We start from the raw sequence: 23869 nt of genomic DNA on the forward strand, positions 1-23869 counted from the left end.
AACCTGTTTATTAAGAGCCTTACTCTTAAGCAAAATATACGCAGTGTGGGGTCAGATTATATTGGTCATTGATATTTATAGACAGACAAAAAATCAAGATTTTCAGACTTTTCTAGTTGGTTGTGTTATAATAGCTACCTTCATACCAAATTTCAAGATTCTGAGTTCACGGGAAGTACCCTGTAGGTTTTGATTCCCTTGCGAGTTTCGAAAATTAGCGGAAATTTGCAGCATAAACGGCTGCATCTTTTGATTGCGTTGGCTTAGAAGTTTGATTTTTCACAGCTCCAAGGGACAGTAGACCTCAGTATTTGATATAAATTTCAGCTTTATACCTCCACGCGTTCCCGAGAAATAGGGTCTTGACATACAGACAGACAGACGGACAAAAAGTGATCCTATAAGGGTTCCGTTTTTTTCCTTTTGAGGTACGGAACCCTACAAATGTGGTGTCTTCACTGTACGAGGTAGGTACCTAGTACTAAATTAAACCAAAATGCTAAGCCGATACTTATTTGGCACTATATTTCGCTAGAAATCCATACTTAATATTATAAATGCGAATGTGTTTGTTTTGTATGTTTGTCCGTCTTTCACGTCGAAACGGAGCGACGGATCGACGTGATTTTTGGCATAGAGATAGTTTATGGGCCAGAGAGTGACATAGGCTACTTTTTATCCCGGAAAATGCACAGTTCCCGACGGAACGCGCGCGATAACTGAATTCCACGCGGGCGAAGCCGCGGGCAAAAGCTAGTATTCTAACTATTTAAAGCAGATTACAAAACTATCTGCCTAAACGTCATTGTCAACGTCATTTAACAAAATTTATGTTTGTGTTGTTTATTAGGTCATCATCTGAACACCGAAGCTACCGTACAACGGCCAACCGATAGTGTCTTTTTCAACCTCGACATTGGCGGAATCATCGATAGTATCGATGGAGCTATATTTTTTCTAAAAATTGAAATTGATAGCCAATTCATGAAATGGCGCCATTTCACGATATGCCTAGGAATTTCGTGATCTGGCGGATTGTACGATCGGCCGCCGACATATGTATGTTTAAATACCGAGCACCTACTGCTTCAATGTTTATAATGGCGGCTGGACTCGGATATAAATGAGTCTGCATCAGACTACAGATATACGAACTAACTCACAAGGCCAGCAAAAGAAACACAAAACCTTCGGACAATTACGCCTGAAAAGGTGCCTTTGTTTGATAAATGTATTGCTGCTACAAAGAAACTCGCTGGCGTTGGCTTGTCAATTTTGTTCTAACATTATGTTATGCTTCTGTATATTATATGAAATACTGGGCAGGTACAGCCGCCGTTATATATGTATAACATCGCTCCCAGAAGCTTCCCTTAGCCTTCGGATGTTAGCTTTTTTTTTTGCTCGGTACCCTTAGTGTAAGTTTTCGGTTACAAAATACGCGTCGATCGTGACGAACGAACAGCGCCTCTAGCGGAACGTTTGCGATGTTCGTGTTCCCATACAAATTGAGATTTAACCGCGAACGCGATCGAGACGTATTTTGTAACCGAAAACTTACACTAAGTGCACGGAAAGTATCACGAAGAAAGATATTTTCTAGATTTCAAATATTATTCCATAAGTAAAGCTATTATCCGATTATTTTATTCTGATTTTGAATGATATTTATTGATAAATTATCTTTCAGTAATTTTTCCTATCTTTAACAATTTAGAATACTTTCCTTCCAAGTGGCGCTAAAAATGGCTGCCCTGTTAATCACGTTAAGTATATTAGATACCTACCTAAACTAAGTACAGTCAGCAACAAAGATATGATACAACCAAAGTGCCAAAAATATGTATACACGACCATAATGTTCAGGCAATAAAGTCTTGTATGCATATTTTTGGCAGTTCAAACGTATATATAGGCTACTTTGTACCCCGATATTCCCACGGGATAGGGATTTTGAACCGATAACTTACACTAAGGGCACTGTCCATCTGTTAGATCAGCGTTTCGCAAACTTTGTGTTCAAGGTAAACGAAAATTTTTGAGGTACACCATAAATGAATAGAAACCGGCCAAGAGCGTGTCGGACACGCCCAAGATAGGGTTCCGTAGCCATTACGAAAAAGTCAAGTAATATTATTCTAAGGAAAATAAAAACTGAGACATGGATGCACAGAAAAACCAGAAAAAGCACTGGGAATCGAACCCAGGTATATAGCACGCAGCACGGATTGCTGAGGACCTCGTTCGATTCCCAATAATTCTGGTCTCTTTTTCTGGTTTTTCTGTGCATCCATGTCTCAGTTTGTATTTTCGATATGGTTTCACGGGCGGGATACCCGTAAAAGTAACAAATTTGGAGTTGAAATAAAAAATACAAAAAGACTCCAAAAAACCAATCATAATTGTTCTAAGGATTTCGTATTGTGTACGGAATCTTCCAAGTTTAGGTACCTATATCTTATTACAAGCTTTTATTTAACTTGCCCTGTTCGTTTATTTATTTGGGTCAAATCTTGCAAGTTAAATGTGACCCACTTCCAGTAGTCCGATCGACTTGAAGTTTGGTAAACTTATGTAAATCTGGTGACAATACAATAATCTGATAGTGACATTCTGGTAGTCCGGCCAGGATCGTCTCCACAGGACGGAACTCTTTAACAGTTAATGGCATCGACTTGAAATTTGGTATTCAAATTTAGTTTGAATGACAATACAAGTACAGTCAACAAAGAGTACAGTCAGCAAAAAAAACTTGTATTCAAAATGATTTTTTACCAAAAACTTTATTATTATACCGCAGGCTGCTATTTACTCTTAAACTAGGTACTAATAATTCTCAAGCAGTCTTAGCCGTTATAATTTTCCTTGTAAATTAGATGCACTTTACCTGATTTTTTCAAATTTTTCCACTCAAAAGTTTAAGGTTTTAGAGGGGGAGGGGGGATGCTCGATTTTAATGAAAATTTGCATTTTAAAGTTGAATATTTCGAAAACAGATCACTGAATCAAAAAATTGACCTGGCAACCCCTCAACGATTTTAAGACCTATCCAACGATACCCCACACTATAGGGTTAGTTGAGAAAAAAAAAAACACTATCGGCGTGACTGTTACGTATATTCATGCCAAATTACAGCTTTCTAGTACTAACGGTCTCTTAGGCGCGGACGGAGAGACAGACAGACCTTATATCGATAGCGAATAGTACTGGCATGTTCCAAAGTAACCGATATTCTAAAATCGATCGGCAAAACTAAGAGGAAGTATCCGTACAAAAATGGTAAAACAGAACGATGCAATGAAACAATTTGATTTATTCATATCTTTATTTCCGATTTAAGTAGGTATTGACTATTATTAGGAATGAACATACATTGAGTTACAGCTATAAAATATATTAATTCAAGACTGACTAAAAGCAGACAATGATATGTTGGATTAAATCTAAATACCTACACTTATTAACTGGGAGTAAATTTAATAATTGGCACCGAGAAGTGGAAAGGGCATTGGGTACACCGCGTCACCCTACTAATATTATAAATGTCAAAGTTTGTAAGTGAGTGAGTGAGTGAGTGAGTATGTTTGTTACTTCTTCACGCTGAAATGGCTGAAGGATTTGGATGAAATTTGGCAAATAGTTAGTTTGATGATCCCACGGGATAGGAATAATAACCGCTGGGCTTAGAGTCATGAAATTTGGTATGTAGATAGCTGAACATCTGGAATAACACATAAGCTATCTTTTATCCCGATATTCCCACGGGATAGGGATAAAATCTCGAAATAACTGCGGGGCTTATGGTAAGCAAATTTGACCATGATTGTTTTTAATGTAACTTCAATGAAAACAACGATTTAATTTTCGGGAATTACCATGGGAATTTTAAAAAATCCCGGAACTTCAATCCAGCTGCTGGACCTAATGATTTACATGTGCGAAGCCGCGGGTGAACACTAGTAACTCATAAAGTCATCACGGGAAGGTCAATGACCCTGCGGCCAAGCGTCATCGCGACATCGAAGCGTCACGGAAACATTGCAGTACCCTTAGTGTAAGTTTTCGGTTACAAAATACGTCTCGATCGCGTTCGCGTTAAAATCTCAATTTGTATGGAAACACGAACAGCGCCTCTAGCGGAACGTCTGCGATGTTCTTGTTTTCATACAAATTGAGATTTTAACGCGAACGCGATCGAGACGTATTTTATAACCGAAAACTTACACTAAGGGCACTGGCTGCAAATACGAAAGTTCACGCTTTCACTAAATCGCTGTCAAATGAGAAAAAAAAACAAAAGAATGCCATTTCTTTTTTAAATTTTCCCACCTTAGAAAAATGGCTTAAAAAGGTGGTATACTTATTTTCGGCCAGTGATATTAATATATTTAGAGAACGGTGCCCTCGTAGTTTTCTTGTACTTTTAGAAACATGAACATTTCACAAGGCAGGGAAAAAGTAGTATATAATTATGCGAGTTTCTTTAAATATTTGGTTCTTACCCGGTGTACCCACTCGCCCTATATAAAAACATAATATACATTTTTATAAATTACTCTACAATTTACTAAGAAATGCGAATAATTTTCAATCACAGTGAAACATCAATTCCGAATAAGCAATTAACAACTTTTTAAGCTTAACCTTAAATATATTAAAAGGCCTTTTGCATGAAAGCTCTGAAGATAGTTCGTGAGTTTATAGTATCTTAAACATATTGCAAAAACTACATTGTTCCAACAGTGTAAGCCCTATTTCAAATATTTGGGCCGCTTAGGATAAGTTCACATCGAGCCGCGGCATATTTTATTGAGGAAATACGTCAATCAATGTCATCGCAAAAGTGTCATCCATTTGGCGTATTCTCTTGATGAAATACGTCGCGTCGCGTCTTGGTATGAACTGGCCTTTACAGTTTCAAAATCTGGCCAGAAACTTGAACACGCTATCCATAAAATACATATATATACATATTTAAGTAAGTACTTTAATCTCTGTTCGTAATAAAACAAAGTCAGATATACATACTGAGATCATGCTTTCAATTTTTAAATTGTGATAATTTAACTTTTTTCATTGCTAATCCTTAGTTGCACCCGACCCGAGCATTTACTCAGCAACTCATTAGGAAGCTTGGACATTATTTGATTTATTTGTAGTTTTACTTCAAATAGGTAACTCATTCACACGCACTTAGTAAAATTATTATAAATATTATAATAATTTTTACTAATCCATCTATTTGTCAATATTATTGTTGATAAGTCAAGCCTAAATGTAAATAAGTTTTCGAAATGTTATTTTTACTGCACACTTTTTGGTGACTGTCTGCTTTAGCATGAATATTTTAGGTAAAAATGCGAAATAAACGACAAGCAAAAACTATTATATTGCTAGGTTAATGTCGATTTAAATTTCCTTTCGCATTTAACGTTATGCGCTTAAGTTAAGCCTTCATATTGTACTTATACGAGCACTGTTTATATCCATTTCAGTACCCAGAAAACTTTAACTATAAATAGAATAACAAACTGAAAACGCAAAATGGCGTAGTTCTAATTTCGTCAAGTTGCCGAAAATGGCGACACTTAATTTATAAAATATCTGTCTGACGCATTTATCATTCAAAAGTGCGTATATTGTATTCTTAACTGTGCTAAATCATTAGGTGTAAAACATCAATTCTGAGTCTAACATTAATTTTCATAACATGGAATCTACTGTATTAAAATGTTTCAATATAGATAGTCACAATTTTGCTGGCTTAGTAGTTATGCGATTGAGAAATAGTCTTTATAAGTTTGAGCAATTTAGAGAAAAGTATACAAGTGTGGCAAAACGACCTATCTTCATTTTATTGCCATTTTAATTTGCATCATTAAAATTTTGCACAACTGCTATGAAAATAGGCCCTTCTACACTGAAAATAGAGAGTATGCAATAATACTATGCTTATTCCGAATTGCACAATCGTTATTAATCGTATAGAAATGACTACTTTATTTACAATAGAATGAGTATCAAGAATATTTTTCTTCGTTAACAAAGTTTTAGAAAAATTTGGGGCTATATCTTTCAGTCGGAGCTATTTTATACGTCAACTATATCTTTCAAATAATCAGAAAAATAAAAATATTAAGTAATTTGTCTATCAAGATTTGTTTATTAATTTTTCAGTCGATAAATAATTTGACGTAATAATAAAACAAGTACATGCCTCTCATAGTGAAGTTAAAGGGCAAGCCGTAAATTTATTAGGTCTGTGTCAAATTCTTTTTTTATTTTTTCAGTTAAACGAGACTTGGTATATAGTACAGTAAAGCAAAGGATAATTCACTTATCGATATTATCTTGATAAAAATCACTATTTCGATTTAAACTAAATATAATAAAAATGTAACTTAAAGTCATGAGATGACAAAAATTTCCATACTATAGTGTCATTTTGTGTAATTGTGATGTGGGTTATTAATGTATATTTATGTACTAAGAACTAAGGATTGTTTGGGCATTGCGAGTTGCATTAATAATGTGTTTTGCCATGCCCAACATGTTACCTTATATGATTTTAACTGTAAAATTCATACTGTAAGTCTCTCTCCGATTGGTTATTCCATTGCTAGTGATGTAACTCGATTTTATCGATATTATTGTAGAAACAAATACATGGTAAGGTATATAATTATGTCACACCAACAGAAATAAAAAACAATACACCATATAACACTTTGTATACCTATAGGTAGCTTAACAGTGTTAATAGTCACAAAGTGGAATTCTTCGAAAGTAAGTACATTTAGCTTAGCATTCCGTAATTACATTACATACAGACTCACGAATGGTACTTACATCTGAACACCGCATCTCCTAGATTTACGTTTAATAGCCTAGTTCACGAGAAACTTAAAGCATCGTACCTACGATACACTACTTAGTGTCAAAGCAGTTTCGTAGCGGTTTTCACAGTTACAGCAAATATCCGCAGGCTCAGCGACAGTTAACTGCGCAAATTAAATTTAAAGGAACTTTAAGCGTAACTCTGAGCGTGCTCGAGTGTAACATTAGCGAATTTGTTACCCTTGTCCACCCAGTTCTTCAAGCGTCCGCGTAGCTCCTCCAAGCTTTTCGACTTAGCTTTATTTATTCTCTTGTATTTCACGTCTTTGGGCTTGGTCACGTTTCGATGATTCGACATGACACGATTGTACGTCACTACGGGGTTCCTTTCTGTCTCGCCTTCGTCGCTTTCCGTAGCTTCGTCGTCGGAGGTGGACTTCTTAGGGACGTAGCTGTACGACCACGTGTCGTTCCCAGTTCTGACTTTAGCGTCTTTTTCATCTTCTATGCTTTTAACTTCGGCGGTTAGGACCCCGCTCCTCATGCGGAAATTGTCCCGCCTCTGCGCTAGCAGGCTCGTCTCTTTGTATTTATCTTCATCTGTTTTGTTCATGTCCTTCAGTTCCTTTTCTGTGCTATTCTGCGCGCTGAGGCCCTTCATGGACTCGGCGTCGGCTTCCTCCTCGACACTGTACACTGTTTCAAGGATCTCTGGCCGGCGGAGGAACCCATTAGATCGCCGGATGATGTTGTATTTGAGGTTGGGGTCGATGGCATCGGATATAGACCGGACTATTGTCACGCTGTCTGTTGTTGATCGGAAGCGGGGCACGTGCGGCAAATTGCTGCAATCTGAATCCACGTCCTCCATGATAACAGCTGAATCGGAATCGTTTAACGAATCAAAATCACCAACGATCTGCGTGTCTTGGAGCATTTCTCTGAAGTCTGGTATAGACTGAGTGGATTCTATCCCGTTGTCGAGAAGCTTTGCTTGAAGCGCTTCTATGGCTTTTTGTTGTTTGGCTATGATGGATTCCCTTATTGAGATGATGTTGCAGATTTCCTTCTGTTTTCGGACCAGGCGCGATTCGAAAAGTAGGAGCTGGCTGGATAAGGATTTGAGCTGTTCCGCCTTCTCTATTTGAAGGCGGGACACGAGGTCCTCTTGGATGCGGTGCGCGCGCCGCCACGTCAGCAGCTGATGCGCTTGCGCGCGATATTTCATCCTTAGGTCTCTGTAACGATAAGAAATGGATCTGAGCATCAGTTATTCAACAACACATTACCTGTCACAGTTCTCTGCATGTCGTGTGTCTGATCTGATCCTGTCTTTCTGTGGACTTGTTGTTGTTGTTGACCTTTTAATGGCAAAATTATTGAAAGGACCATGATACAATTTGGCTAAAATTGACCATACATTTGTAAGAATTATCAGGACTGTAAGAGTATGTCTGTGAGAGATCGTAAAGTAGTTACGAGGACTCTTAGTGCAATAGATGGCGCTCTAGTTGCCTACTGAATTGACCTACGTTTAAGACCCCTCAAGGAGAGGATCGAGCGAGGATGCAAACCCGCGCTCTCAATTTACGCTGAAACTTCCCTTTGAAATTTACCACGAGCTTTACGCTAAAGGAAAGCATCGTGAGGTAACCTGACGTATCCGCAAACCACGCAGTATATGTGAAGCTCCCAATATGCACTAAGCCAGCGTGGAAACTACAGCTGAAACCCTTTCACTCAAGAGGAGATTTGTGTTCAGCAGTGGTTTGTATAGTTTGTTAAGCTCCTGGTCGATTTTGCGTACAGCATCTGCTAAAATATTGGACAAGAGGGCTTCGATTGTTCGCCAGTTCCTGTACCCAACTTTATTCAAAAACGTACGCAAGCAGTGGCAGCACGTAACGATATCATCAACATAGTGATTAAAGATGGCTGTGTACAGCTTAGCCTTTAGGGCGTCACGTTTCGTGTCCTGATCGGACAGCAGCGGTATGTAGGCTTAAGATGGTGGTAATGGATGGTGGTGAAGGTACCTGATGGTCCTCCGTGCCTCCTCGAGGGTGTGAGCCTCCATGGGGTCGGTGAGGGACGCCGCGAGCGACACGTCGGGCTCCGTGGGGCTGTTCAGAGCCGATTCACTTCGGCTGTGGACAAACAAGAAGATTCAAGGAACAGCTCGAGGTCTGATACGAGTATGGAAATGTCTTTCATAATGCGAACTGCTAAGGAATGGAATTCGCTCCTGTCGCCTGTATTTTCGGATAAGTACAACCCACGACTCTTCAAGGCTAGAGTGAATAGGCTGGTACTGAACCAGGGAGACACTTTTGGCCTCATCTGCACTTAACATCAGGTGAGATAGGATACAATCACGGTCAATTTTATGTAAAAAAATACCCTAAATTGTGCTTAGTACGATGTAGTAATTACTTTCCAAATTATATTTTTTCCCAGAAATATCGCAAATGCCGAGAAATTATGCATTGTCCCCAGATTTTATCCAAACAGATAAAGCGCCTAGAGTGAGCCTAATAGCAATATCGCAATTCACTACATTTTACTAAAGTGCCCGGCCGCTAAGAAGTCAATCCTGACGCATTGGGCAACTATGAAGTTCCTGATTATTGTTAATCTCACCCATTGAAAAAAATATCCATACTTACTACTCTGTCGCACGCAACAAGTAAGCATTGCATTTTTGTCTATGATTCATATGGTTTATATTCAGGAACTTCATAGTTCTGCAATGTGTCAGAATTAACTTCAAAACGGCCGATGACTATAGCTTCAAATTAGGCTTACGCTGTAACGCCGGTGACTGACGATGGGTTAAATATCCTAGGGTTGCCAAACAATTAAAAGAATAAGTTTTAAGTTGAAAAAACTAGGACAGTTCCTTTTAAAAACAGGACACAGTAACAGATTATCAATATTTCAATAAATACACAAAATATCAAGGCAAGTGAAATTCATTTATAGTAGGTAATTTTAAAATACACGATCTATCTTAACCCTTTCATTAGTATAGGCAAAATACTCGTATACTGAGCGGCACCAAATTTGGCCCACAAATGTATGCAATAATTAGTAGATTATTGTCGTGGCCTGGAAGTAGGCAATTGCTGGCTGAGTATGAATATTAAACAAATACGAAGCCAGCAATTGCTATTCCAGCCGAGACTAATATAAAGCTTTTCTCAAAAATGGTGAATAATTCTTAAATAGAATAAACTTTTTCTCGAAATATATTATAAAATTTAATTTTATTCCAATATTTTTCTTATGCTTTCCCGCCTTTTTTCATTCAGCTGCAGGTGTATTTTTCCACCGAAAACACCACAAGCTATTTCAGACCCAATAGAAAAAGTCCGGAGTTCCAACAAAATATCTGATACCGGCCATTAGACTTAACGCTGTAAACGACTTGTGCCAACATTTCCATGGCCTTTTTAACTTAAAAAAAATGTGACTGATTGCAGGCGCGCTAATTCATTATTGTCGAGCTAGCCTAGCGCGCCTGCAATCTTTTTAACTTTTTAATTTTTCGCTGACCATAAACTATGCACTTCACCTTCTGATATGTAAAGAATAATGTCAACTTTTTCAGAAAAAGAGACCAGCGCTGGGAATCGAACCCAGGTCCACAGCAATCCGTGCTGCGTGCTATAACCCCTACACCACTGCTGGACAGGAATCTCTCATCGAGAGACGTCACACTCTTTCGGAACCAACCGCTCACCCAGACAAGAGATGTCGCTACTAAGCAATCAAAATATGATTGGTTTTTTGGAGTCTTTTTGTATTTTTTATTTCAACTCCAAATTTGTTACTTTTACGGGTATCCCGTGAAACCATATCGAAAATACAAACTGAGACATGGATGCACAGAAAAACCAGAAAAAGAGACCAGCGCTGGGAATCGAACCCAGGTTCTTTAGCAATCCGTGCTGCGTGCTACAACCCGTACACCACCGCTGGACAGGAATCTAGACACGAATTTTTCCTATGCATACATATCTCAGGTCGCTTATTTCTACTACGCTACTTATGCAGCAGCACTAGCGACATCTATGTTCCGCTCTCATCAAGAGACGTCACACTCTTTCGGAACCAACCGCTCACCCAGACAATGATGTCTCAGTTTGTATTTTCGATATGGTTTCACGGGATACCCGTAAAAGTAACAAATTTTGAGTTGAAATAAAAAATACAAAAAGACTCCAAAAAACCAATCCTAAATAACACTTTCTGTCCTTTCCTTAGGTATTTTGATCCTGTACCGGTATGAAAATTTAATTTAACTTCAACTATTAAAAATCAACGTTTCTTCAGCTCATTATATAATTGAGAAGTCTGTGTTTGTTTAACAGTTGGCTCGGCCTTTGTATTGCGTTGGCAAGCGAATGCCTTTCTTTGCTAATAATACTGAGTGGTCGGGTCCTCGGGAGTAATATATTATACTGTACTTGTATACTCGTGACAAAGGCTGTGTAGGCAATCTTTCAGCTTATCAAGTGGTAGGAGTAATGAATTATACGTGTTGCAAAGTGACTCGTAATAATAGAAATTATTGAAGCGAAACATATTGTCAACCCTAAGCTGTCATGTCGTACAACCGAAGTTAGCCTTGAGTTAGCATACTTAGATTATTCCGCAGTTGCAGATAAAAATTACTTTTACTGAAAGGATAGGGTTTGCGTATCAATAATTTTTTTATAGTTTTTTGTCAGTAAGTCATGCAGTGATACTAATGATTTTGAAATATTGTAAATGAACTCTTTATAAGAGACCATGTGGCCCCCTTTCGTTTTTGCCTATGTATATAATACAACATAGCTTATTGTTTTGCTAAAACGAAAAACAGATTCCGAATCGAAAAATGTAGGAGAAATATTATTTGAAACGAAATGTTGACTTGACAGGTTATCGGCGGGGCTACCCTCGAATGTTGCGTTTTCTGTTACCTACGTACAGTCGAATGCAAATATAGGGATATATACAGCCATAGCGTCAAAATATGTATACATCGACCTTATGTTTAGTGGCATAAAGATATAGATATTTTTGACATATTGGTAACGTAAATATATTTATGCCCTTACCGTATGTACATGTTTAACTAACCTAACCTAACCTAACTAAAGGAAATAACTTTCCGCCATTTTCGTCGTTCTTTGACTGTATTTTGCATTTCCATCCTAACTGCATTTCTGTAGCTTTCGCGGGAGTTCCGTCGTGCGGAGCCGGTCGAGGCCGGTCCACTAGAATCTCGCTGCTTATTGTATTGGCATCGGATTTACAAAGTATGCCACGACAAAATTAGATACCGAAATTTTTTACATATAACTGACAGTGATTGACCCCTATCTCGCCTGAGGCCCTATTGCCTATCGTTTCTGCCGCTCGCGATCGCAATCAAATGACAGTTTTTGCATGCGAAATCTGTCATTTGATTGCTTTTGGCGAGTGCCAGAAACGTTAAGCAATACGCTTAACCTCTGAGCCTCCTCCTCCTCTTCCTCCTCTGCGCTTTGGCCTCTGTTGTGAGGCCAAAGGTGTAGGTATCTCACGGGTTCAGTAACAGCCATACAAATATCTTGCATGGCAGGTAAATAAAAGCTTGTAAAACATAATAATTAGGTATATAAGTAATTTGTTTTTCGTATCTACTGTGTTATGTGCCGTGTTTCGCGAAAATGTCTCCTCGCATCCTCACAAAATGTAATTTTCAACAAAAAAACTCGTATGATTCTCGTTAAAAACTACCGCCTACTGAAGCGTCCTAAAGTATCAAAGCTCTCGACTTACTCGTACCATCTCGTACGCAAAACTATCGGAATACTATTCCACACCATTATATTCAAATAGCAGTTGTAAAGCTGTAAAAAATCCTATCTACCTTTCAAGTGCGCGAATTTGAATTTTATGTCCTTCTCATATGGCAGAAATTGGCAACGATGCAGAGGATACAATGTCGTCAATATACACTTTTTCTTAGCTTTCTCCGGATCAGGAGTATTACGTTACCTTGAACTGAAAAGTGCTGACATTTAGGAATCTACTTGAATACCTATTCAGTATTAACCGTTCCCATGAATCGCGTATGATTCATAAAGCCTTGGTCTGATAATGGTCATGAATCTGATGCGATCACATCGGGATATAACTCTCCACAGTAGAAATAAGCTGACGTAAGCACAGTAAATATTAAAAGGCTATAAAAATGCACTGTTGTATTATTTAACCTGATGTTTCACAGTAAAAATGTCGGTTAATTAAACATAGCCCGAGGATCATAATCACAATGCTGGGATGCTTAGCAAAAATTCCCAGTAAATGGTCCAGACTGTTGAAATTTAAGTTGCTTAACGGAGTTTTAGACTACTAGACTTATTTTTAACCGACGGAAAAAAACGTAGGAGGTTCTCAAGTCGACGCGTATTTTTTTATGTATGACCACTCATAACTTTTTACAAAGTAGTCCGATTTTGATAATTGTTTTTTATTAGATAGGGTGTACCTATAAGTCGGTACCATATAAATTTGGAACAAAAATTTTAACCCCAAGGGTGGGAAAAAGTATAAAATAAATACTTTTTAACAAAATAAAATTAAACCGACGAAAAAACCGAAAAGCAAGAAATAATAAACCTTTTTTATTTAACCTTAATCTAGGTACTACTTTGAAGTTGGTGCCTCAGTACTAGCCATTAGATGTGCTAGCTATAGTCGTCTACCTGATGGGCTTTAGGCTTCTGGGCCTGATGGGTTTAGTAGTATTTGTTCAAAAGTTTTTATATCCTTCCTTGGTAACTTCTAAGTTTTTTTAAAGCTGATATGATTTTTTTTTTTTTTAGGTACTTACTATTTAACAATGGGAGTTTCTGTGGCTGGTTGATTGGAATCGTGATCTTGTTATGTTATGTTATTTTATTATCAATAGAGGGTGTCGTCTATTGGGCATTAGCGTGTCGAGCATTGGGACGGTTGCCTTACTGCCCCAGTGACACCCTGGATGACATCAACGATGGCTTACTGAAACAAAGTTGCAAAGCGGTTCGAGTTAACCGTACCAGTCTTAACTGTGATAATTATAATAATAGGCTTTAACGTGATCCACTAAGCTTAACATTTCAGTTAGACATCCGTTTAGCGTCCCAGTTGTGGGGTTTCCAGATTTGAGTTCCCCAATGGAGTTATACTCGTATTACGGATACGGTCGAAATAGTATACCTACTATACAGCTACATAGTTTCGTAGAGAAAAAAATGTCGCTTGAAAATACGGAGCAAAAATTAATAGGATTAAAAACCTGACAGCCTTGAAAAACGTATAACGAAAACTAGAAAAAACAGTCTTGTAGTCTAGAATTCTGTTTATCTCAAACTAGCCTTTGCCTGCGGCTTCGCCCGCGTGGCATTCGGTTATCGCGCGCTGTTCCCTCGGGTGCATTTTTCCGGGATAAAAAGTAGCCTATGTCACTCTCTGGCCCATAAACTATCTCTATGGCAAAAATCACGTCGATCCGTCGCTCCGTTTCGACGTGAAAGACGGACAAACATACAAACCTACCAACACACAAACACACACACTATCGCATTTATAATATTAAGTATAGATTAGAAACTAAAAACCACGAACAACTGCGATATTCTCGTTAGTTCCGATTTTTGCCACTTAAAGTACCTACATTAGATCTTTGTGGTACTAAGGGGCTGTTTCACCATCCATTGTCATTTAACTGACGGTTAAATGTGATGCCGTCTCCGTCTATTCGAACAAAACAAATAGAGACGTCATCACATTTAACCGTCAGTTAACCCTAATCAATGGATGGTGAAACAGCCCCTAAATGTTTTACCAAAATCAATATTTTACTCAGAGTTCACACTTGTGCGCCACCAAATGCCCTCCCTATAAATAAATAAATATTAAATAAATATCACGGGACAAATCACACCAATTGACCTAGTCCCAAAGTAAGCTTAGCAAAGCTTGTGTTATGGGTACTAAGCAACGGATGAATATAATTATATAGATAGATACATACTTAAATACATAGTAATCACCCAAGACCCGAGAAAAAACATTCGTATTTTTCATACAAATATCTGCCCGACACGGGAATCGAACCCGGGACCTCAAGCTTCGTAGTCAGGTTCTCTAACCACTAGGCCATGTGGTCGTCTAAACCTATACCACGAAAGATACAAAGAACTACAAATTGACATACGAGTAAGTACTTGTTAACTTTATCATATAAAAAACCGGTCAAAAGCGTGTCGGACACTCCCAAGATAGGGTTCCGTGGCCATTATGAAAAAAAAAACAAGTTATATTTTTCTAAGGATTTCGTATTGTGTACGGAATCTTCCAAGTTTAGGTATATTTTATACCTTAGGCTGCTATTTACTTTTAAACTAGGTACTAATAATTCTTAAGCAATCTTAGCCATTTTAATTTTCCTCGTAAATCTTGAAGAAAGACAGGGTGTAGTTAATGTACGACTTGTTAATGCACGCTCAAATTGGGAAAATACCGACCATTTTTTTCCTGTATAGACATGGCGAAACTATAAGAGTTCCTAGTTGACTACGGAACCCTAATAGCCGCAGACGGACAGACATGGCGAAACTATAAGGGTTCCTAGTTGACTACGGAACACCTAGTTAACACTTGTAACTTTTGCGGTATTGGGGGCAGTAGCCGTATTGTCTAACGCTTTGACGTGAACGTACCCTCATCTTATACCGTGTGACAGAGAGAAGTAGTGAAAACCTTGTAGGCATGGGTCGTTACGTGATTTAAACGAAACTGGTGACAAGAATCACGTCACTGGTTACTAAAACCAGTGATTTTCGTAACCAGTCTCTTTCATTGACGATTGTACAGTCATGTCTGCCACAGCGGAGCGTGCAAAAATATCTGACACGTCCTTCCGGCCCTAGAAATAGAGTCGTATCAGATATTTATGCACGCTTGTTGTGTCAGATATTGGTGCTGGTGACTGTACGTACGCAGTTCTGTGGCTGTCACTGTAACTGAGTATTTAACGTAATTAGTAATAAGCTCAAAAGCTATGACATTATTTATCACAAGCGTGATTTTTGGCTGTAGCCATATCAATTACTTCATGATGGCTAATTTAAACTTTAAGTTCTGTAACTGATACTTTATAATATTTATTAATTAATATAGTAGGATTCTTCCTTCAACCTAATTTATACCTTACTGCAATACAAATAATATTTAAATTAATGTAAGGCGCTATAGTTTTTACTCCATTCCATGCCATTTGTTCCGTTCGTTACGTCTATAACGTTGAAACTAAATCGCATCACCACAAACAAAGTAGCTCGTTATAACATCGCCACTTGTCGCTAGAGTGAAACGTGAAATCATGCCATTCGTTTCGTTCCGTTCGTGACGTCTATGACGTTGAAACGAAACTAGCATCACCACAAAAGAAGCTCGATACAAAAATCACCACTTTGTCGCTTGACGTGAAACCAGTGATTCGGTGACTCGTCACGTCACTGGTTACTGTAACCGGTGACGTTAAACAATGTCCACCTCTAGAACCTTGTGGTTTCAAGTGTGAACAAAGACCTCTGATAACCAAGCACCAACCGCAACCGCAATGCGCCAAGCGTCGCATCTCATCCGCGCAATGAACGGCGGGGCTATTACGAAATTTTAAAATCGAAGTTTGTATCGCACCGTCCCTCTCACTCTCGTATTAAATAATATGAGCATCAGCGGGACGACACGGATACGAAGTTTGAATTTTGCACTTCGTCGTATAGGGCCAGAATACTCGCTCGCCGCTCTACCCGCTCCGCTACCCTCCCCGCTGTCCGCTTCGCTTACCACTCCGCTACCCTCCCACAAGTATAGCTGAATGTTATCAACTTGTTGAATGAAGTTAACTGGGGCGTCAAGATAAGCAAGAAGCTATTGTGAACATCTTTGCCTTTAGCCTTTGTGCTGTCTGCTCTTGTCTTTTTATCTTGTTATGCGCAATAAAGAGTATATACAGTGAAAGACATCTCCCAGTTTAAGTATCAGAGGAATGGCATCGTAACAAGACTCTATTCATTGTGTTGCTACTGGTAAAATCTCAGTAAATGACGTTTTTTTGTATTGACTATACTACTGCTGGCTTTAAGAGAGGGGGGGGCGACCCGGGTGGGTGACCGGGGCGCCAGGTTCAACTTAACCACTTAATTTTAATACCTATTTTTATTGATCTAAAGCTAAAGGAAAACTAAACTCAACGTATCAAATCAACTTTTATGGTCAAAAGCTGGGTCCACATTTGTATCATTTTGTCGTATCGTATCTCCGTCGCGTTGCACGGACGCGTATCAAGCAAGATCGCTAGTGTGGACGCAAAAACAGCGCGATCATGCGGCGCGCCGTATCTGATCGCTCGGTATCGATGTTGATACAATACCTTATATACTATTATATACCCCGCACACTCGCGCGCGATCGGATTCGCGTATCAAGATCGGTAAGTATGAACGTATTTTGATACTGTATCACGATACGAAGCTATGATTTGATACGCGATACGCCGTGATCGCTCTCGAGGCGGTTTTTTCCCAATCATCAAAGGGGATACGGATAGCGTCCACACTTAATAATACGGCGTTATGATACGATACGCTACTACGCTAAGGTTAGTATGGACGCATTTTTTTACGTGACGATGCTAGTGATACGGTCTGCCCAAAGTGAGCGTCCATACTTAGGATACGCGAGTTCGATAAGACACAAAATCGGCAAAATTATATGTGGACCCAGTTTTATCGTGTAGGAGTGAGTGATAATTCTATGTCTAACCAAAACAGTCTTAAACCGAGTTTAGCTACACATGTTTCGGGCTATTTCGTAGCCCTTCTTCCCAGGACGCGACTCGGCGGTTGCCGCAACACGCACACTACGCGCCTGCTCGACGAAACTAACACCGGCGCACATCTACCCGCATTTTACGAAATAGCCCGAAACATGTCGAGCTAAACTCGGTTTAAGACGTGAGTTATCCGTTACAATATCATTTAATATGAGTGAGTCTCACGCTCACGGTAGTTTCATGTTCGAAGCCTGTCATTTTGTTGCTTATCGTATAAAAAGGGCGTCAAGATAGACACAACTCGCCCGGGCGCCTAGATGGCTAAGGCCGAATCTAATGCAGGTTTTGCAGGTGGTAGGACCTTGTGCAAGGTCCGCCTGGATTGCTACCACCATCTTGCTCGCTAATCCTGCCGTGAAGCAGCAGTGCTTTCACTGTTGTGTTTCGGCGTGGAGAGTAAGACAGCCGGTGAAATAACTGGCACTTGAGGTATTCCTTCTTTGGCCTCTAGGTTGGCAACGCATCTGCAATACCCAGGTGTTGCAGTTGTCTATGGGTGGTGGTGATCTCTTACCATCAAGAGATCCACTTGCCCATTTGCCATCCAGTCGAATAAAAAAAAAAAAAAGCCACTGTGTGGGAAAATAATACTTTAATGACATCCCAGAATTGCAATTCACCTGCCAGTCCTAACAGTTCACCAAGGGAAGCCGCGAGTAAAAGCTAGTAAAGAATGATTTACAAATGTTCTCGACGTCTGCAGGTGAGTCGAGGTGGTTGCGCCCTGCCGAGGAACAAATTGCAGGCCATATCGCATTGCTACAAACAATCGAGAACGAAACAAGATTGCCGCCTTACTTTGTATTAGGATTCATACATTTACAACTCACGTTGCGATACGGCAGGTTTCAATGACAACGAGGGGCGAAATATCGATAGATGGCGTTAGTATCGTAAGTTTAACGTTAGTCTTGTCTTGCGCTCTTTTGAACAAATTACATAGTTCTCAAATCCAGGGGAGTCGCTTTTGCCCATCAATGCGACACTAGAGGCTAAAAAAAAACCCCAACGGTTGAAATTTTGAATTCTTATCCAGTGGTAATCCTGGCTATAACCTAACCAACAGAGTTGGAAAAACTTTGAAACTTTGTCACTTCAAATAAGTTCAATATCTTAAAAACGGCTAAACCGATTTTGATACAACATGTCTAAGAACCATCGCTAGAAATCTGATTTCCATTAAAAAAAAACGCATAGAAATCGGTCCGCCCGTTTAAGAGCTACGGTGCCTTCGACACACACACACACACACACACACACACACACACACACACACACACACACACACACACACACACACACACACACACACACACACACGCGCACTTTTGAATTTATAATTATAAGTAGGATAGGTAGGAGTGTTGATGCAGCGTCGTGTCGTAATCGGACCGTGTTAAAGGCAACCATGGTTGGTTTAATTAATTGTTTGAAACTCGGATTAATTTTAGTCATTGGATTACGAATATTTTCTGCGTCGGGTGTTAAATAATTATTCAATGCTGTACGAATACATAAAAATCAATAACATTTTATTTTATGAATCATTTACGAGTATTGCAAGTAAGTGTGGTGGTTTTATAAAATTAAATTTTGCATGCATTGAGTGGGAACTTGACGCCGTATTGTATTAAGCCAGGTTCACATTTATCTGTTGTGTTGTAATGCGCTCTGTCTCTCTCTCTCTCTATGTTTGTGATGCAACACAACACAAGCCGTCACAACACACTGCACCAGATAAATGTGAACGCAACCATATAAAATGTATGAAACCGATACCGTTCTGATGCGTCACGACACAACACGATAAATGTGAACCGGGCTTTACGCGCTGACGTTCGCGATCAATCAATCAATCAAATACTTTATTTTACATAAAAACATGGTCGCATCCACCATCTCTGCCTACCCTCATTTTATGCCGTTTGACAGAAAGAAGCGGTGAAAAAAAAATTGTGATTCCAGTGTGTTAGATAATAAAGCCGCCTTCGATTCGATTTGCGGCATTCAAACATGGCGGATGTAGACAGTATCTAATTTTGGTATTTCTGGCTAGTTGAAGTATAATTTTGATAGTGTTTTATGCGGCGATTAACCTTAACAGTGAACAGTGATCACAGAATTATATATTGCTCTCGTGTCTGTAATTTTTTAATGCGCAAGTTGTCTCCGCGTGGTTTCTGGAATTTTACTATCAATTTGCAAAAACTACAATCACCGTACAACGTCGCTCCCAAAGAGAGCTTACTTCGCCACTGGCGAAATTGTCCTAAAATAGGACAGAAGCCATATTTTAAATAAAATAAATTAAAAAAAACCGCATTTACATTTATCTGTTGTGTTGTGTCGTGCGTGACGCATCAGAACGGTAACGGTCATAAGCTAGAGAGAGAGAGAGAGAGACAGACAGAGAGCACCACAATACAACACGACAGGTAAATGTGAATGCGACTTATGTCTTATGTCTTATATAAGTTAAAAAACATTTATTGCGAAAAGGAACTACTATCTAACGATTTTAATGCAAATTGTTATGTTGGGTTTCTATAGGTCAACTGTCTATCTTGGTCTTATCACTTTGAAAGCGCATGGCTTTGAATTTTAATCCTAGCGAAGCTCGATAACACAGGTACTGACACATGTGAAAGTATTCTGGATGGAGAACAAATTATTTGAATTTTCATCCCCCATCATCAAATTATATCTATTTTATTTGGAAACTTTTATACTTTGGCATATATACCATTTCCACAGATCTCTCTCTTAGGTTCTGGCAGAATACCAGCGCTGCGGTCACATGCTGAGTTTATAGCACATGGTATTTGTTTTATTTTTGTTTTTTAGTTTTAGCTAACCCTATTAGGTTAATCTTAACTTTATTAATACCTACCTATGTATAGTTCGATATTGTGCTATTTGTTTATGGTGAAAATAAAGTTTTGATCAATCAATCAAAAGGTTTAATAAATTCTGTAAAAGCTTGCAACAAATCTGTCAATGCGTCCCGCTTTCAAGTTTTTCTTTGCATGTGGTTCTACTCACAATATCTACAAGTAATTAACCATTGCTCCACATAAAGCTCCTATTCTAAAGCGTTTCACATAAAACACAGCAAAAAGCAACATTAATCAATGCTTTCGCACGACTTATCTGACCGTGCGACTTTTCTCACGTGCCTTGCGTTACGTAATAACCACCGAGTAGGACCTTAAAATAGTACTTAGGTCTTTATTGGATGGTCGAATGTTTTTTGTCATAGTAAAGTTTGCCCGAATAATTATTTCATATACTGACTGTAACTAACATGAAGTATATGAGACTAGAGCCTGAAATAAACGTTACATTATAATTATTATTACCGTTTACTGCTTCAACTTCGCCTTCTGGCCTCAACATTGCCTGATTTGATTTTGACTCGATAACTTAGCACCCGTATAAGTTTTACAACTTTTATCTATACGGGAATTATTATTCCGGGGATAAAAGTTGAAACACCTGTATTAAGTTATCGACTTCTCTAAACCAAATCAGGCAATGTTGGAGCCAGCGGGCAAAGTTGAAGTAGCTTACGGTATATAATTTACGTTGCACTGAGACTATCAACTTTGATAAAAAAAAATATAGACAATAATAAATAGACAACATACGGTTTTTCGAAATATTTACAGTTGCCACTATTAGTGTTTTTTTACCTAACTTAATACTGTGGACCCTACTTCAATTCCTACCTATATAGCTATATCTATAGTTATGCCACCCTCTTCCTGGGCACGCATGATCGCGCGCAGCCCCACGGAAACGACGCGTGCGCACAGCCCGCGACCGGAGTCCCGGTGCAGTGAACTGATCCAGCAAACCTTCCAAGTACAGGCAGGTTTCACGCACTGAGACTGTACAGATATAGTGAATATTGTTTTGCCTTAGTATTTTGTCGGAGGAGCTTGTATTTTTGACGACCAGATGGCTTAGTGGTTAGAGAAGGTTCTACGAAGCTTGAGGTCCCGGGTTCGATTCCTGTGTCGGGGCAGATATTTGTATGAATAAAAATAATAATTAAAAAAATCTAAAACCCGACTGCAATAGTGAACTGAAAAGATCGAAACAAGCAAAAAAAATTAGAAATATCAAAAGCTAACATAATTGTTGGAAAGAAATCGATACAAGACCAAATAAAAAAGATTAACTTAAAACATGTCCATGGTAGTCATTCAAAATTTAATGCAATGATATGAAATGCAGGCGGAGGCATGAGATTGAGTAAAACCCTATTTCGGGCGTGTCCGACACGCTATTGGCCGGTTTTTATTCGTTTGTTTGATAGAACAATCAGCTGCAGACGTAAATGAGAAGCTGCGGGGCTTAAAATTATCTAAACACGACTACTGCCAAGGTAATAAGTGCAAGTGCAAGGTAAATAGTGCTTTGCTTTGTTTATTTTGAGCACAACAACCGCACATCCGCGTCTAGTGCTGATTGTAGAGCTTGTCTTAATTAAAATGACGACGCGTCCCGCACTCAACTAAATCAGTGCATTATGACTAGTTAGCAAATCTTAAATGAACCACCTGAGTCTAAAAGGGAACTAAGTCCCCGTTAGACTCAGGCGGTATTGTAATGAACTGATTTAGTGAGGGACCCGTTATTTTAAATTAGACAAACTTTAATACCAAACGGCCGTATAAAACAAGGCCCTTGTGTTTATTATGCGCGCCGTCGATGCGCGTTTATTTTTAACCTCCGACGCAAAAAGAGGGGTGTTATAAGTTTGAAATATTTAATACACCTTAAAATCGTACCATAAAAATATCGAGCATGCCACAGTGTTGCATAGTTTCCGTTTTGTTCGGATAAAAGGGAGGACAAAGGTTTCCGAAAGACAAAACTGTCTCAAAACACAGACATTAATTGCCCCGTAACGCATATTTGCCATAATTAATTTCAGGTATTGCAAAATATTCACAAAATTATTATAATTATAAATAAACCCGCGTTGCTCACCCAAAAACTATGAGATTTGACATTTCGGAGACCTCACGCTACACTAGCGCCTCTAGTGGTGAATTCATACGCGATAGCCCTCATTCTCCATACAAATAATTTACGCCGTCGCTATCGAGTACGGTCACTGTAGGTAAACTCATGGTAGTGGTACTGGTTGAGTTCGAAACGCGTTAGTGTTGTTAGTGGTGATAGACGGGTTTGTGTTCTTACAGTGTGGAGGTGGACGCATTTCTTGCATAAACATATGTCGCGCGTGAGCAAAGTATTTGTTTTAGTTCGACCCAAAAAACAACAAAGAATTTAGGCTCTCTCATTTCCACCACCGGCCTTTATAAAGTGCTCCGCCGGACAGACTATTACCCGAAACGACAGTTCTTTAATATGCAGCCGCCGAGAGCCCGGAAATTAAAATTTCACAGCTTTTTTCGTTACTTAGCTCCACCTGTGCAATGTAGCCCCGTCTCTAGATACTCGTATTTAGCGTCATGGAAGTAGAACCTAAATCATAGTGCCGTCTCGCTCGTTTAAATTTTGACTTTTTGATGAGAGCGAGAGGGTAAATATTATTTTGGGTTCTATATTATTGTCGTTTCTAGCTGTTTTAGCGCTACGGGGTAACAAATACACATACACACACACACACACACACGCGCACAATCTTTCGCATTTATAATTAAGTATAACTTCATGCAAGTAAATCTAAAATAAGGCAACAAAAGTAGCATTAAGGAAGAATTTCCGAAAATCCGTTCTAACTTACTACAATATAAAGATGTTTGTGCAAAAATACCAGTTATCTAGGACTAAAACTAGGCGTTGGACTAGTCAATTAGTGAAGGAGGACTTTTGTTTTTATATAAATAAACTTACTAATAAATAACTTCTCAGTCATTGAAAAGAAAATTATTAGGGTGTCGCTTCTATTCGAAGATCTATTGTCAAGAAGTCATAAATATCTAAGGCGTATTATAAAGTTAATGATTATATCATGGACAGGGATATTTGGAAATAATTTCGATCCGCATTAGCGATCCTTCAAATAGCGAACCTACTGTGTTAAAAATAAAGTTGTGTTAAATACTTGTTGTGGTGTATAGATATCATGTTTA

At 38.8% G+C, this 23869-nt stretch overlaps 1 protein-coding gene across 1 annotated transcript in view; it reads right to left on the bottom strand.

Annotated features, from left to right (window-relative positions):
* Positions 1–3318: 3318 nt before the first annotated feature.
* Positions 3319–23869, bottom strand: part of LOC141436444 (uncharacterized) — a 168553-nt gene continuing 148002 nt past the window's right edge. The window contains exons 3-4 of the mRNA XM_074099468.1: positions 8875–8985; positions 3319–8076 (exon numbers count right to left, since the gene is read on the bottom strand). Coding sequence (XP_073955569.1) covers positions 7029–8076; positions 8875–8985 — 1159 coding nt within the window. The 3' untranslated portion in view covers positions 3319–7028. The remainder of the gene's footprint in view (positions 8077–8874; positions 8986–23869) is intronic.

The sequence above is a fragment of the Choristoneura fumiferana genome, chromosome Z (assembly GCF_025370935.1).
Source record: "Choristoneura fumiferana chromosome Z, NRCan_CFum_1, whole genome shotgun sequence".
Lineage (NCBI taxonomy): Eukaryota > Metazoa > Arthropoda > Insecta > Lepidoptera > Tortricidae > Choristoneura > Choristoneura fumiferana.